Source organism: Syngnathus leptorhynchus, chromosome 4 (assembly GCF_054491065.1).
Source record: "Syngnathus leptorhynchus isolate UIUO chromosome 4, UIUO_Slep, whole genome shotgun sequence".
In the NCBI taxonomy this organism is placed as follows: domain Eukaryota; kingdom Metazoa; phylum Chordata; class Actinopteri; order Syngnathiformes; family Syngnathidae; genus Syngnathus; species Syngnathus leptorhynchus.
In genome coordinates this window covers 10,924,814-10,940,062 of record NC_141198.1, presented here as the reverse complement: position 1 = coordinate 10,940,062, position 15,249 = coordinate 10,924,814, and the positions used below count along the sequence as shown (strand labels likewise).

The 15,249-nt window shown below is 41.8% G+C and overlaps 3 protein-coding genes across 4 annotated transcripts; all 3 read right to left on the bottom strand.

The window, feature by feature from the left end:
• Positions 1–4: 4 nt before the first annotated feature.
• lztr1 (leucine zipper like post translational regulator 1) lies at positions 5–6,030 on the bottom strand. The gene is made up of 19 exons (XM_085910774.1): positions 5,534–6,030; positions 5,378–5,440; positions 5,248–5,304; positions 5,089–5,168; positions 4,891–4,999; positions 4,674–4,757; positions 4,537–4,594; positions 4,314–4,453; positions 4,032–4,233; positions 3,828–3,938; positions 3,517–3,609; positions 3,330–3,425; positions 2,718–2,892; positions 2,386–2,555; positions 1,971–2,254; positions 1,746–1,895; positions 1,371–1,476; positions 1,200–1,280; positions 5–801 (listed from the first exon to the last, which is right to left on the bottom strand). The coding sequence occupies exons 1-19, from the start codon at positions 5,710–5,712 to the stop codon at positions 685–687; spliced, it is 2,355 nt and encodes a 784-aa protein (XP_085766900.1). The 5' UTR covers positions 5,713–6,030; the 3' UTR covers positions 5–684.
• Positions 6,031–6,606: 576 nt separating this feature from the next.
• gal3st1a (galactose-3-O-sulfotransferase 1a) lies at positions 6,607–10,919 on the bottom strand. 2 transcript variants are annotated; one of them, XM_085910523.1, is made up of 3 exons: positions 9,568–10,919; positions 8,237–8,398; positions 6,607–8,166 (listed from the first exon to the last, which is right to left on the bottom strand). In XM_085910523.1, exons 2-3 carry the CDS (start codon positions 8,362–8,364, stop codon positions 7,017–7,019), a joined length of 1,278 nt encoding a protein of 425 aa, XP_085766649.1. In that variant the 5' UTR covers positions 8,365–8,398; positions 9,568–10,919; the 3' UTR covers positions 6,607–7,016. The 2 variants fall into 2 exon arrangements, with proteins under 2 accessions (XP_085766649.1, XP_085766650.1); XM_085910524.1 differs by having other exon boundaries at positions 8,237–8,387.
• Positions 10,920–11,050: 131 nt separating this feature from the next.
• pes1 (pescadillo ribosomal biogenesis factor 1) lies at positions 11,051–15,216 on the bottom strand. The gene is made up of 15 exons (XM_085910522.1): positions 15,035–15,216; positions 14,742–14,821; positions 14,457–14,610; positions 14,241–14,350; positions 13,958–14,129; positions 13,780–13,869; positions 13,527–13,643; positions 13,259–13,336; positions 13,074–13,163; positions 12,565–12,695; positions 12,355–12,480; positions 12,091–12,275; positions 11,813–11,943; positions 11,567–11,725; positions 11,051–11,327 (listed from the first exon to the last, which is right to left on the bottom strand). The coding sequence occupies exons 1-15, from the start codon at positions 15,056–15,058 to the stop codon at positions 11,253–11,255; spliced, it is 1,722 nt and encodes a 573-aa protein (XP_085766648.1). The 5' UTR covers positions 15,059–15,216; the 3' UTR covers positions 11,051–11,252.
• Positions 15,217–15,249: the final 33 nt, after the last annotated feature.

The following is a 15,249-nucleotide window of genomic DNA, read 5'->3' as shown; positions in this document are numbered from 1 at the left end:
GTAGGCACAATTTTTATTGTTGTCATAAAGGATCCACAATCGGTATTTTACTCCTAAATCAAAATTGATGCCACAAAACATAGAATACGTTTATAAATTAGAAAAAAGACAATACTAGTACATTTACAACACACACTCACGTGTGTGTGTGGATTTTTTTTTTTTACATTTGGGTATGTATTACTACCTATACCTTGTATTGTCAGGTAAACATGGGTAATGTCTAACAGTGGTGGTTAATAACGCACATGGTTATCAATAATGATTTTTTTTATAATACAGTATAGCACGATAATATAACAATAATTGTAATTTTGTAATGTAATAATGCTGATCCAGCAAATACGTCATTTGGTAGTTTCAGCTGTTAAGGGACACGGTGGGAACAATTGAATAGTATTTTTTTTCTCAGCAATAATACTTTGAAAAAAAAAAAAGAGCAAAACATGCTTGAAGCTTGAACTCGATGCTGTATAAAAACAAAATAAAATGACACCACAATGATATGCAGAGGGGAAAAAAAAAAAACAAAGCACCTTGCTATCAAATGAATGCGCCATGTGTGAGATTATAACATGCAAGGTTCAAACAAAGTGTATAAAGGGAGGAATGATGTGGCAAAATTGTAAACAGCTTTTGGGGAAAAGAGGATAAAAATTAAAGTGCGGGCCTCTTGCCATCCTCCTAAATGTCGGAGCCCATCTCGGCACACTGCTTGTCTGATATGTGTGTAGCTAGAGACTCAATGATGTCCAACAGCAGCAACTGGCTGAGGGATCGCAGGTTGGGGAGCTTGGAGACCTTTGGAAGGGGAGGAGGAGAGCAAAAATTAAAAAGGGGGAAAAAAAGACGACAAGTCAAACAGAGTCAAATAAGGAATAAACGGCGCTCGGGTTGCTCATGCTGAAAAATATTGAAGCAAGCCCAACGAAAACGTCAGTGACGAGGGGATGAGTATTTTCTGGATAAACAAACAATAATCATAAGAGAGCCCATTTGAGGCTCGTGTATACGCGAGGAGGTGCTTGTTCAGCCGGCCGCCCTGTAAACACTCTCCCCCTCTACAGAGGAGACGGAGGCCGCTCCACTAGCGGGCCAAGAGTGTCAAGTCTCCTGCAAAGATGACGTGACTACAAGGTTAGCTCAGCTGCAGCGAGTGGGCAGCAAGCCCCCAGGGCGCGGGATACGAGCCCACCCACCTTGATGAACTGGTGGACAATTATGTGGAGGCAGTGCTTCTTCATGTCCAAAGCCTGAGTCTTATCAGCTGCCTCCAGAATCTGCACCGAGAAAAAAAACACATCTCTCACAAACGTTTTCCAATATTCCAATTCCTGTGCCCCCTCTGTGAAGCCCTCAACCATAAATACCTGCAAGACATTCTCTACGGTGACATTCATCTCCAGGTTCTGCTTGCAGTAAGCTTGCAACCTGTTATTTGAAAAGCCGTAATAATATGGGGCAGCAAATAGGTAACTGTAGAAGAAAAAGTCAAGGAAAAGACTCATGAAGTATTTCATTCACATTATGACCCTAATGAGAGCCTACAAGTATAGAACATGCATGGACAGTTCCTAAAAATGACCACTAGATGACACTGCAGTCACCTTTGCCTCTGGACTCAGTGAGGAAAAACTAATCACCGCCACAAGAGGGCACTATCTACACACACTTTGCGAGGCCCTATTGCAACATGGCAACCTGACGCTAAACTGTGATGAAGGGTTGGAGTTTGAAAAGGATACAGAGAGTCTTCCGGAGGCATGTTGACGTCTCCATAGTAGATGTAACGCAGCATGGACTCGAATGCCTGCTTACTGGGGACCATCTCTCCGATGGAGATATTCACCTGGCCGTCCTCTGGCATGAAGGAGCGGAACATGGCTTCAAAATAACTGAGGGTTCAAAGGGTAAAGGTGATGAATTGGAAAGCCTTGGAAAGAAATAGCCCGGCAACCTTGGCTCAGTACCTGGACCGAGCCGCCAGAATGGCTTTATGAGCTGGTCGGGGGTGTCCATCTAAGAGTAGAATGATGTCACAGAATTCCAGGCCCCCTCCCTCCAGGTAAGCCTTCATGTCCTGCACCAGGGAGGTCCCGATGTCCACAGGCTGGTCCGAGTACAGCCTGGGAGGAGGCTGCTGCTTTCGTCGGACTATCTCCACTATCAGTGGCGTGGACAGACGTTCAAACTCTCTAGTCATTATCACTTGGTTGAAGTGGGATTCCTTCACCACAAAATTTAGGCAATGTTCCTGAAGGAAAAGACAAATGGGAGTCACAACACACCAAGACATTATTTCTGTATTAAGTGAACAGGTTCATGGTTCCCTTTTCAAGAGCCTGCTGACAGGCTGATAATACCAGCAAAACCAGTCAAAAGTACCTTCAGTTGGTCAAGTTGGAGCTTGTTGGCATTTTCACACACACTGAGAACGTTCTGCAGGTCGACAGAAGCCTCAATGTACTGAACACACAGCTGCTCCAAACGGGAGAGCTTAAAACTTAGAGCCAGTTTGTAAACATCCATGATTAGGAGAACATCCTGAACATGACCTGCAAAACAAAGAAAAGCGTTTTTACAAATCGGAATTTATCCATGAAAATCGCTGATGTTGCACAAAACATCACCAGAATGTATGACCCACTTGAATGGTTTCAAAATCATTTCTATTCACTTATGAGCTTAGAAATGCCACCACATGTGGACAACGCTACCTCTGCGTGGGTACTGGATCTTGTCTGTGTAGAGAAACTGCATTAAGACTTCAAAAGGCTGTGCTTCTGCTTCTCTGATGGATACCTCCAGCATGGGCTGTCTGCCCGACGGCCTGCGAGTCTCTCCTCCGGTGGCCCCTTCGTCACTCTCCTCACTGCTGTCCTGTTTGGTCCTCTAAGACGAGAAACATTCTATTAAATGGTTTTACAGTTCTTTTTTTTCACGTGAGAATTTGTTATCATTGTTTGTCACTTATAATGTATTGAATTATAATGAACTAAGCCATTATTTAATATGTTAAATGATCAATGGTAAATGTTTTTATTTTATTAGTTACAATTTATGATCATCAAATTTACTTTTTACTTATTTAGAAATGTATATATATATATATATATAAGTTTATTTTACACTTTTAAACAAAAAAAATCAATTACGCAATATAAGAAATATTTTTCAATATGACTGACGATGAATAATTACATTTTAGAATTTTAACAAAGGTTATATTACAAATATTACAGGACACAAAATGTGACTTTTGATATGCATACATAGGCATTCATCATGTATTGCTGATGTTTACCGAGAAAAAACGTAATGCTTCTGACCTGTCGTTGCCTTTCCCGAGCCTGCAAAATTTTCTTGCGGAGCCACTGGCATCTTGCGGTCACAATGGCTATATGCCCCAGGACTCGTTCTTCCCGCTAAACAAAAGACCAACAAAAAAAAACATGTTCCTTCACTAATAATAACCCAGTCAACTAAAGCAGTCACACAAATGAGAGCAAAACCCACCTCTCCCAAAATAAACTCCACATCACAGAACTGACGGTTCTCCCACAATTTGCCATAGTCTTCATGGAGGGTGCACTTGGGATAACTTGAAAACTGAGATTAGGAAGACAAACATTAATGAGGAAAGTGATTCATTAGGACAATACAAGTCAAGACAAAACAAATCGAGCATAACTAATTTGTACAGTACAATACATCAATGCACAACTCAAGTTACCTCTAGGCACTTTACACAAACGCAAGTGACAGAGGCAAGGGAAAACCGCCTCCAGGGAAAAAAAGACATTTACTACCAATAATCACTTGCCCACCTGAAACCTGTACATCTCCCCACTGCGAACATTATTGTCCACAGTCCCTCCAAAGATGTACATAGCGTCCTGAATCACAGCAGCTGCATGGAAGAGCCTCCCACTGGGCATCTGAGATAGTGAGGACACAAATAATACAGAAGAACTTTGTGACTTTGAGTGACAAGAATTGCAAAAGCAAATCTAACTCTTGGCAATTCCTACCTCACTGTCCAGGCTGGGGTGGATCACCTCCCAGCTCTGAGAGTCCACATCATAGCAGTGCAGCTCGTTGGGCAGAGTGTTATCAGCAGCACCGCCAAACACGTACAGGTGGCGGTCAAAGGCGACCATTGTGTGGCCATAACGCCGCTGCGGAGGTGGCGGAGAGCCTCGTAGTAAATGTTCGGTGGGTATGCGGGTCCACCTGTAGGGATGAAGGCCGGAATGATCTTGGATCATTTGAGTGAGCGAGTTAGTTCATTCCATAGCATTAGTTGAGCTCACATGTGGCCATTAAACTCAAACTGGAAGAGGTTGTTTGTTATCTTGGCTCCGCTCTGACCCGAGAACACAAACATCTTATCCCTGCATACAGCTACGGGAAAGTTGCAGCAAGATGGAGGAATCTCACCACTCTGTTCGATCTGATGGGTGACACACAAAGGTAAATGTCAGCACATTCAAGTATTTGCTTGTACTCCACCATAAGTGCTGCTAATATACTGGCCTCTTCCCAACATGCATGCTCCCTATCCTGTAGACTGATGGTCCACATGTCATTCAACCTACATGAAGAAAAATATGCGTCATAATTGCACAAATTGCGGTGATGAAAAGGGAGAGGCACTCGAGCAGAAAACATACCTGGCATTCCCATCATAACCGGCAAATATCCACAACTTGTCATTGTAAACTGTGGCTCCATGAGCAGAGCGGGCCACTGGCAAGCTACGACACACAACCCAAATAAATGTAACAACAAATCTTCACTTAACCATAAATGGTTGGAATTATTTGAATGAAACTATGGTTCAAAACAATCTGATTGCTATTCACACGTTTGATAGGTTCAAAATATTACCTCCCCTCCACTTTCCATTCAGTCCACTGTCCTGTTGCAAACTTGTATTCAAAAAGGTCATTTTTGTTTTTAAGGTTTGAGTTGGAGTATATGTCTCCAGTATATCCCCCTGAAATACATTTCAAAAGCACATCAACATTACACTTAGTAAAATAACAATTTGTAGGTACTGGTTGAGGAAGGAGCTTTCAGTGGTACCAAAAACAAACATGCTGCTGCCGTAGACAACAGCTGAATGGTGATAGCGGGGAGCAGGTGGTGTTCCTGTGGTGAAGGCCCTTTGGAATATATTATAGACAATAGTCACATTTTGCATTCTAGGATTTAATGACACATTTTACCTGATTCGTTTCTTACCTACACCATGAGCAGTCCTTAACATCAAAGCGAAGCAAATCATTCAACATATTCTTGCTGTTAAGAAACATGCAATTTGGACATCAATTCATGTTGCAAAAACAACATTTAATGTCAACTTCTTACTCACCCATTGTCTCCCCCAAATACGTAGATAGCGTCCCTATATGCCACAACAGTGTGTTTGCTGCGCCTGTATTAATATAGATATATACATTTTTTAAATCACAAATTGAAAAGACACATTATTGCCTGTTAGTGTCCATTCAGGCTGTCAGTAGGTTACCTTGCTCCAACAAACTCATCGCACGGAGGCAGTCTTCTCCAACGGTGAACAGTCTCAAATGGACCAAAATTAAGAGTCAGATATTCCACGCTGTCGGAACAACTGTGATCAAAGTCAACACTGGGGGCCACTTTGGTTGATTTGCACGACATTTTTCTCCACTCATCCAACGTGAGCATGTATCAGGGACACGCATCTGCAGCTAATATCATCGTCAAATTGTAGAGAACGAAAACTTCCGGCTAGCCGCTAGCTAAACACAGACGATGCTAAAAACAACCGCTAGCTGTAAAGCTAATACTAACGTGTAAAACGGCAACAAAAAACGACAAATCTATCAATATGTAAGGATGGGAAAACATCGGATAATATGTACTTCATCCGTTTCGTTGTATTCGTAGGTATGTGCCTTGTTCTCCACAGAATTGAGAACAAAAATACTGAGCAACTAGCAAACACGATCGCTGTCATAAAGATGCACTGTCGCCCTGCCACGCCCCCAGATTTGCGTCAGAGCGCACGACTCCCTCTAGTGGTGAGATTACATTACTGTCGTATTTTACATTAGAAAAATCTCACCTTAGACCACCAGACAAGAACGTCTCAAAAGTATACTGAAATAATAGTGGTCCACCTCTTTGCAATTTACTAAAAAAAAATGCTCAGTGTGCAACAAAGTGGACACGTCTTCCCATTTATACCAAAATAATTACTTTTAACGTGTACAGATTCATTCAACTGCTGCTGTCAAGTAGAAGAGCATTTCATTGCTATTCCTGTTATTTTGTCACTAGCATTAATAGATGGACAAAATTGTATTACATGCAGTGAATTAATTGGATTTTTGTATTTACTGAGCGATATTCTATAATTTCTCACTGACATCTCCTAATCTCTCATACACCAATACATGCAATACATGTATGTATGTATGTATGTATATGTGTGTGTGTGTGTGTGTGTGTGTGTGTGTGTGTGTGTGTGTGTGTGTGTGTATAAAATCCACATAAGCAGCACAGACACGTTATATTGTAGGGAAGAAAACACAGTAGACAAATTTTATACTGTATTTATATTATATTGTATTGTTTTTGTAGTTCAAGCTCTTTTACAACAAAATGACATGGTGATTCACAGTATGAAGGCAGAGGCGAGTGAAACATTCTGCTTTCCAATCGAACTTGTTTTCAATTCATGGATTTTTACATCATCAGAAAATTCTCTTCAACACTGTGGTATGTTCTCATCAGTTTGTCTTTAAACACAAGTTGGCAAAGATGGAAAAAGATCAAGGACACGTACTGCTTAATCCAAGAAATATTTTACAGAGACAGAGAATATACAATTTAGTTCAGTACTGTACCTATATATTGTGAAATATTTCTATCAAGCGTGCATTCATTAGAATAAGTTTAACTGATTGAAATGTCACAGAACTCGGAATCCCTTTGCTCCCCATTGGTCACTTATTTACCCGTATTTGTCACCAGTTAATGATATCTCTAATGTGGCCCCAAAGTTTGGTGATCCACAGGTTGACCCCAAACTCACTCAAGTACTGAATTTCCGGCATCAACATCTTGCGGCACAACTTAATGTGGGCCTTGTCAATGTTCTTCTTCAGATTGTATCCCATGATGGATTTCTCCCCGACTGGCTGCCACGGCTGCATGACGCTCTCCTGGATGCTGCCAGCATCGACGGCATGTCCGCCTTCAATGCAGGTGGCTGCCATCTCCGCGTTCCTCCTTTTGAGCTCCGCCACGTCCTCCGCCATGCGCTGCCATCCGTAAGCATCCACTTTCCTCCAGAAGGTGCGGTTCATGTGCTGGTACAGTTTCCAGTCAAGAGCATTCCATTCAAGGGCCTTGTCTCTTAGGTTGAGTGTGAGTTTGGAGACAGTTGACCCCTTGCGGGCGTTGAGCTTGAAGAAGATGAGGTCATCCATGTCCCAACAGAGAGCATCCTTGAGCAGAATGAGAGATTCCTCAAAATGTTCTGCCAACATAAACAGCTGAAAACGCTCCGCGATAGACCTGATTCCCTCGTCAACCCGCGGATCGTCCGGCTCGAGAGTGTTGTCCTGTCCCAAGTCAAAGAACAGTAGGTTCCTGAGGTAGAACGCGTTAAAGCCTTCCGGGTCAAAGTAGTTGTGAGGGTTACGGAGGAACTCGGCCAGTTTGTCATCTCCCGCTATCTTCCAGGTGAAAGGCACCAGCCGGCCGTAGTAGTGGAAGGACGACTCAAAAAGCTCAGCGGGGTCTCTGAGAATGGTGATGTAGACGGTATCGAGGGGAAGCAACTTGGCTATCTCGTCGGCATTGAAACGCATGTGATTACAGATGATATTGAAGCACATTCCGGGTTTGTAGTCTTTAACGTGGGAGCGCTGGAAAAAGGCGGGATAGAAAAAGTCATTCCTGCTGTCAGGAAAAGCAAACTTCAGTCGATGTTTCTCTCCAAAGCGGAAGAGGATATTGAGGAAGGTGCTGCTCGCCGACTTGTGGGTCTTCATGAACATGATGTCCACTTTGGGGGTGCACGGCCTCCCTGTGCTTTCGTGTGAGCTGTTGCTGCTTCGTCTGCTGGGCAGCCGGGATGGACGGTGGGCGCAGGAGTAAGGTACCGGAATTCTGCAGCAATCAAACACACAAACTGTTAAATATCATCAAGTGCTGTGTGCATGCATGTGTTGCACCATACTCAGGCATGCTCAAGGGAACTTGGCTCATGGAAAGGCAGTAAAGGAGGACAATGCAGCTGGTCAACAGGACACCAAGGATGAAACGCTTGCACATGGACCTCCAGTGCTTCCCGTGTTTTGCCGCCATGATCCAGAAAATTCAAGGCTTACCTGTAAAACAACTCATAACAAGTCGTGCATGTTAAACAATCAGAAAATGAAGGAGTACACATGAAAGCACTCAATGATGCTTGAAGAGCTCTTGAATTTGCAAAGCATGTGCGTTCCCCAATCCATCCATTTCTCATTTCATTCCACTCGTGTTGGGCCAAAGGTGGAATAGAACAAGCAGTTATCTTAATCAACCTTGTAAATATTTTGTTCACACAATGGACTTTGTAATTGACTTTATACAAACAACCATTCATATTCACACCTAAGGACAATATACTAGCACGTTCGCATAACTTAAGACGTACGTATGTTTGTGTAACGTAGGAGTAAGCCAAAGGATATGTGCTAAATACTTGGCCAGTGTCAGAAAAACTGTTAGGGAAAATGCTAGACTAATGTTACGCATTATCAGCATTGTGTGGAGTGCTGGTTATGTAAAACGTGTTTAGCACTGCAGTACACCATCAGTGTACCAGGCAGAGACACCCTGTGCCTTCTTTGACATATAACACTGTGGTCTGGTAACGGGTAGCAGGGATAACATCAGCTACTGGTAAAATGGAATGGATTTCTTTAATATGATTGTATTCTGGAATATTCATCTGTCAATCATTTTAATCAGAGATGGTTTTGTGTGTCTCTAAATGTATTTTTGACATTGAAAATGTCTTCACTTTTTTTTGGGGACGTTAAATTTGAGATTTTTTTTGGTTTCTAAATTTGACCTATAAAAGCTTGCACAATACAGATTCAAGCATGGGTTGTAATCCATAGCTATTACACATTGTATCATTATTACTATAATTAAACAAAACCAGATTGCATTGCTTATAATGATTCCACTATCCAATTCAGTAATCTATTCAGTCCACTTTAGGTTAAGGACTACTAGTAACCATGTTACGGAATGTGTGGTTTTGAATTACTGCTGTCTGTGTACCTTACATTCAAAATTGGATATTGTAAATATTTTATTCAAGGCAAAGTTGCTGATACAGATCTTATGTTGGCTTTCATTAGATGCGGACAAAAAATACTGCAAATACTTGACATGCATTTAAATGACTGCTAAGCATTACTGAGCATTTTGACATTCAGCACATTGGTATCCATGGTATTTACAAAATGAGTTCTCTCAGGGAAATCAACTCAAAGGAAAGGGCCAGTGAATTCTTACCTTCATAAATAATCAATCCAATCCGGCAGGATGTGACCCTTGTCCATCACCATTGCCTTATTCCCTTCATATCCCACTTGACTAAAACAAGTCGATCTACCGCCTACGCCGACAGTTCTCGCATGTGATCTTGACGCACGCAACGCCGAGAGGCAGTAAAGTTGCATGCATGCTCAACTCATCACATGTCCACAGATAACAGATCTGCCCTATCTCCAGTTTCACGGCGCCGCTGCAGGCGCACCTGATGCCTCAGCCCGCCTCCCTCTCTTAACTTTCTAATCCAAAAGCCATCTTGCTGAATGAAGCACTGCAGGGAGTCTCGGGTCCCTGTGACATCAGGGTCACTGTCAGGGGACAAGCACTTGTTGGAGAGAGAGAGAGAGAGTAAGTGAGAGCGTAACACACAAGGGGGGGGGGAGTGATGGAGCGAGGGAGGAGAGATCTGTATAGTCCTTATTCTGTGTCTCCATACAGAGGGCCATTGAGTGCACACACTGGAGTCTGAGCTGCAAGCTGATAGGAGGGGTGGAAATCAGCATAAAAAGAACAAATGCAGGCAGCCAAAGAACAAAGACAGCAATTGTACCACTCGATCAAGACTTGCGTATGTCCGAGTTCTTTGAATTGCCTTCTGTACATGCTACATGTGGAATGTACGGTTGACTGCAAGTTTATTGTTAAGCGGCCTGGCCATTCATACCCTTGTCATGAAGTTCCCCTTTGGCACAGTTTTCAGATGCAAAAGCGTTCACGTTATACTTAAGTACAGATACTTGTGGGGAGAAAAATGTGTAATTTGGTCGAGGTCTGTTGTCATTTTAGTCTTTCTGAGGTTCAAAAGGTGAGACGGGAGATTTGGGTTTGAGAGTGCTCATAAGAATAATAGAATGTCTCATTATTTTTATTATATCTCTCGGGTTCAAAACGGAATCATGAAATGGACTATTATTGTTAACAAATTCCAGGAATTTTCTATTTTGGAAACTATTCATTAACATTTAAGCAAAATTTACATTTGGACTCACTACAAATTGAATATGTAAAGGCAAATATAGGTCTGATGTATGTATATTGGCTCTTATTACACGGTGTACCTAATACTGTGGCTGCAGGTTCCAAGCTAAATCTTTTTTTTGTTCAGCATGTAAACATCCGGGCTTGATTTGTGTAAGACGCACTGTAGCTTGACACTGCTTCTTTTGTTGAACACCCTGCTCCTTCAGGCACCCATAGTGCCAGGCTGAGACCCGAACTGGGTGGGCGCGCATGGAATGCACATTAGGGCAAGGAGGATGCACATGGAACTGAATGAGGATATTGAGTGTGGCGGTCAGAACGAGCCCACCAAAACCACAACAGAAGCATGTGGCAGGGGAAGTATGCCTGACTGGACCTTTACATGGGTCAAGATTTGCATTTGCTTCACTGCAATCGTCTGTATAATGTGTCACATAGAGGTGATATGTTGTCAAACAACAGCTAGAATATTCCATTTTAATTGGATCATTGTTGCATGGTCGTAAGAAATACTTTGCATTGTTTTGCTAATACAGTCAACAAGTTAAAAAGAGTGTCGATGAAAATTGTATGTTGAAGAATGGAACAAAATGATAAACGGTCACCTCTACATCAAGAATTACATACCGATTATAATTATGCTACAAAGGTTGATTTATCACAAGTCATTTTCGGGCCTTTTTCTTCTTTGCCTTTTCAATGTCATCGTGAGCTTTCCTCTTTGCAGCGAGCTTGTTTGCCTGTGAGAGAGAACAAAAGAGCAAACTCAGTTCTAGCAAAGAGTTGACTCAGAGGTCATATGGTCTACAAATTCTTGAAGAAACACGTTTGTTATAGTGTTAAACATTCCCACATAGCAGCACTAAGAGGGCAGGTATTGTAAATAAGGCATTCAATGTTATAATAGTGACACTTATCAGTGCAAACAGACTTTAAAGTGATGGAAATCCATATTGATTCAATGAGAAATGGGACAAACCTCTCGGACTTTTCTCTTTTTTCCAAATATGATTTTGTCGTAGAGGTGCTTGTCCTTTTTCTTCATCATCATGATGGCCAGTCGCTTCTCCTCAGCTTCTTCCTGCTGCTCCCGTTGAGCTCGATTATCCACTTTCAACTTCCCGGGAGTCACTTTGACCTGAAAGGGTCAAGTCAATCTTTTATTGTGTATGAAGCAGCGGGTGAGGGATGATGAGGGGAGATGGCTCGGTTGTGTGTCACAAACCCTGGGATGGGATCTTTGCTGCTCCATCTTCTTGAGTTTATTCTCTTGGACCTTGTCTTCTTCCTCCACATCATCTTCTTCACCCTCCTCCTCCTCTTCACTCTCTTCTTCCTCTTCATCATTTTGCTGGGCTGGTAAGAATAAATGTAAAGTATTGAAGCAAAAATACCGTTACAATAACCACCCTCTTTTTAAATGCGCAACAACAAAATAGGTTATGGCTGTGCACACATTTTCAAATCATACTAGTTTTTGCCTTCAACAATTAAAGGCCCTACCCGGCTTTTCGCCCCTTTGCAACGCCATCATCTTCAATTTCTCTGGAGGAACATAGTCTCCCTCCTTCTCCTCCACAAATGGAGACAAGTGAGGCGGAAGAGCGACTCCCATGAAGTAGTCTTCCACAGGAAGCACTATTTTGGCATTGACAGAGTCATACACCCACTGTGGCTGGATGTAGTACCTAAAAATGACAATGCATGAAACCTTATGAAGTTGATTTTTCAGAATCACACAACTGACTTCAAATAGATTTACTTTACCTGTTGATGTATTGCGTGCCAACACTGGGTCTGTCAACAATGTGATGTGTGATAGTCTCATTTGTCTCATCGTACGTGCTCCCGATGCAGACGGTCCTGTCCCAGGACACCTCGCCACCAAAACACCTGTCAACATTGATGCCGCAAGTTGACGAGGGCCCAGGAGCACGTTAGCGTTGACAGCATGAAAGCGCAGTGGTTCCGACTCACCTGATGACAAAAGCCAGAGACTCTCTAGGGACTTCCCTGTTGAGGAAAAACTTGAATCCCTCAAACATCTTCTTCTGGACTTCCAGCTGCTTGTGCTCTCTTTCTCTTTCTTCCATCTTTTCCATGTCTTCCTAAAGAGAGCATTGTTGTATTCCATTTAAACCCACTAATACAAGTTCAATTGATTTTTCTCCTCTATACAGAGGCAGTGAGTCAAGTTACCATAACATAGAATGTTTAAGAGCTGAAAGTGACTCATCAAACATCAATATTTAACGGTGACTTGTATGTGTGATAGAAAGGTAGACCATCGGAATGTTGAAGATAAGACGTGCAGGAATTCAAGTACTTGGGATCAACAACACAGAGCAGAGAGGAACGTGGAGGAGAGGTAAAGAACTAAGTATAGACAGAATCAAATGGATGGAGGAAACAATGACACAAAAATACCAGGTACACCACTGTATATAGATTAACGCCAATCATGCGTTCAGCCTTTTGCTTTTTACCCCATCAACAGGAAAGTGGTCCACTTGCGCTTCTTCTTCCTCTGCAGAAGAAACCACCCGGGCCAGAGTAGAACTCAAGGCGGAGAGTTTCTGCGTGGAAAAAAATCCACAATCAAATGTCAATCACAAGCACACCAAGTAGACACTCTAAAGTCTACTTAAAGAGGTTTGATTGTAATTTTTACCTCAAAGTAGCTTTCGGAATCCATGGCGTAGTCATCATCATTTTTGTCCTTAAGCTCCTGCTCTGATTTACTGTCCAGCTAAGAAAAAAACAACAACAACCAAACATTAACAGCACAGAATAGAAGATACAGTAGAGGTTTGCTATTCAATGTGAGATTTAACATCCATCCATTATCCGTACTGCTTATTTTAATCGCAAAAATACAACTGTTTGACTTGAGGCTTTACATAGTCTAGGCAACAATTGTTAGGCACTCAAACATCTACCTTTGGTGGGTAAACCAGATTGAGAGAATGGTAGAGCCGGAAGTTGATGAAGCCCAAGAGAGTTGTGTAGAACTCTGTGAAAGTTGCCATGACTCTGTAGTCAACATCAGTAGGATGCTAAAAGGCAAAACAAAGACCAAAGCATTTATTCATAAATTGTATCCAATGGTGTGCTATCAACGTTTGGACTGCTGAATGCTCAGTAATTGCAAATCATTTTACAGTCTGCTGTCTTTCATTAATGTGCACTTACATCATGGGCGAATTGATACGGTACCAGCCATGTAATTAGCTGCCCCATCACCTCAACCTGGTAATATATTCCCTTGATAGAGATGAAAACCTGCAGGGAACCAAACAACAAGATGACAGTGTGAAAAAAACATCTCATTTTGAAATTGAACTAGACTGTTATTAGTTAAAGCTAGCACCTTTCTGAGGGCACGAGATGCTATCGCAAAGTTCATCCACTCTACAGTGAGGCGTCGACAAAGCTGTATGGTTTGCACGTGACATTTCCCTGTTCGAGCAAATGTGGAGAAAAGGAAGCACATACAAAGTGCATCTTCAACATCCCGGAGAGCATCAATGAATGTGGGATACCTGGAATACAACAACAAAAAAGTTGTTTGTTATAGGCGGATTAGTTTCATTGATTCTCCAATTCATTACATTGCTAAACTTAACTATGGGTCACACTGATGAACGTCTTACCTTTCTTTGACAATGTGGTCCAATTTATATGTTGGCTTGTTATCCTTGAGCCTATCCACTGCAGAATATTCCGTTTTTGCATAAGCTTTCCTAAGTTTGCGAACGAATATCTTTACAAAGAAAGAACAGTTATAATTAAGGGACAGTCAAAATAACACACAAAGTTACAGCAGGTAAAAGCATATTAGGGTTTAGGTATTAAATATTGTACACTACCTTGTACTCTCTGAATTTGCCAACAATTGGCTCATGCAAAAGAAAGCGAATGTCTTTGAGAAGGTAAAAGGTTCTCGGGGCAGTGGAGCCCTTGTTCACTTTCTTCTTGTGCTTGGGTTCATGAGGGTAAATGCCTTTGAGAATGCACAGTCGTCTGAAAATCCAAACAAATCAATTGTTGAAGACATCAGACTTTGTTGGCCCGACAGTTTAAAATCAACTGTGTAGGTACATGTCAGCATGATGACATAAACAGTACCTGAAATGAAACAAAAATGGATTTACCTGAAATCGGGAAGGCTGAGTTGTAATTTCTTGCGGGCTCTGTTTCTGGTGATATAGTTTGTGGCAGCACCACTCTCATACTGCAAAAAAAGACCAAAAGACTCCGTTATATAACTTTGCCTTATAAGCAAGTTAAATGAACTCAATACAAAATCTTATTTTTTTAAATCATTTTTACTAAACTCTATTAGCGAAGAAAAACAAACTCTATTAACTACAATGCTAGCTAGCTAGCTAGCGCCCACGTTGCCAACACTGTCAAATGTTTGACATAAGTTAACGGCGACAATTACCTTCTTTTTTTGTGTGCCTCCCATTTACAAACAACGTTTGGGTTGCACAGATTGAAAAGTTTTTTTTTGTTATCGCAAAAAAGCAATGTCTACGAAGGTGATAACAACACAAACCACCGCGACATGCAACTATGCACGTGTAATTTGACATGCGCAAAGGAGAAGACTTCAGGACCCTGGACGGTTCGATTATCTGCCTGTATAAAAATAAACCT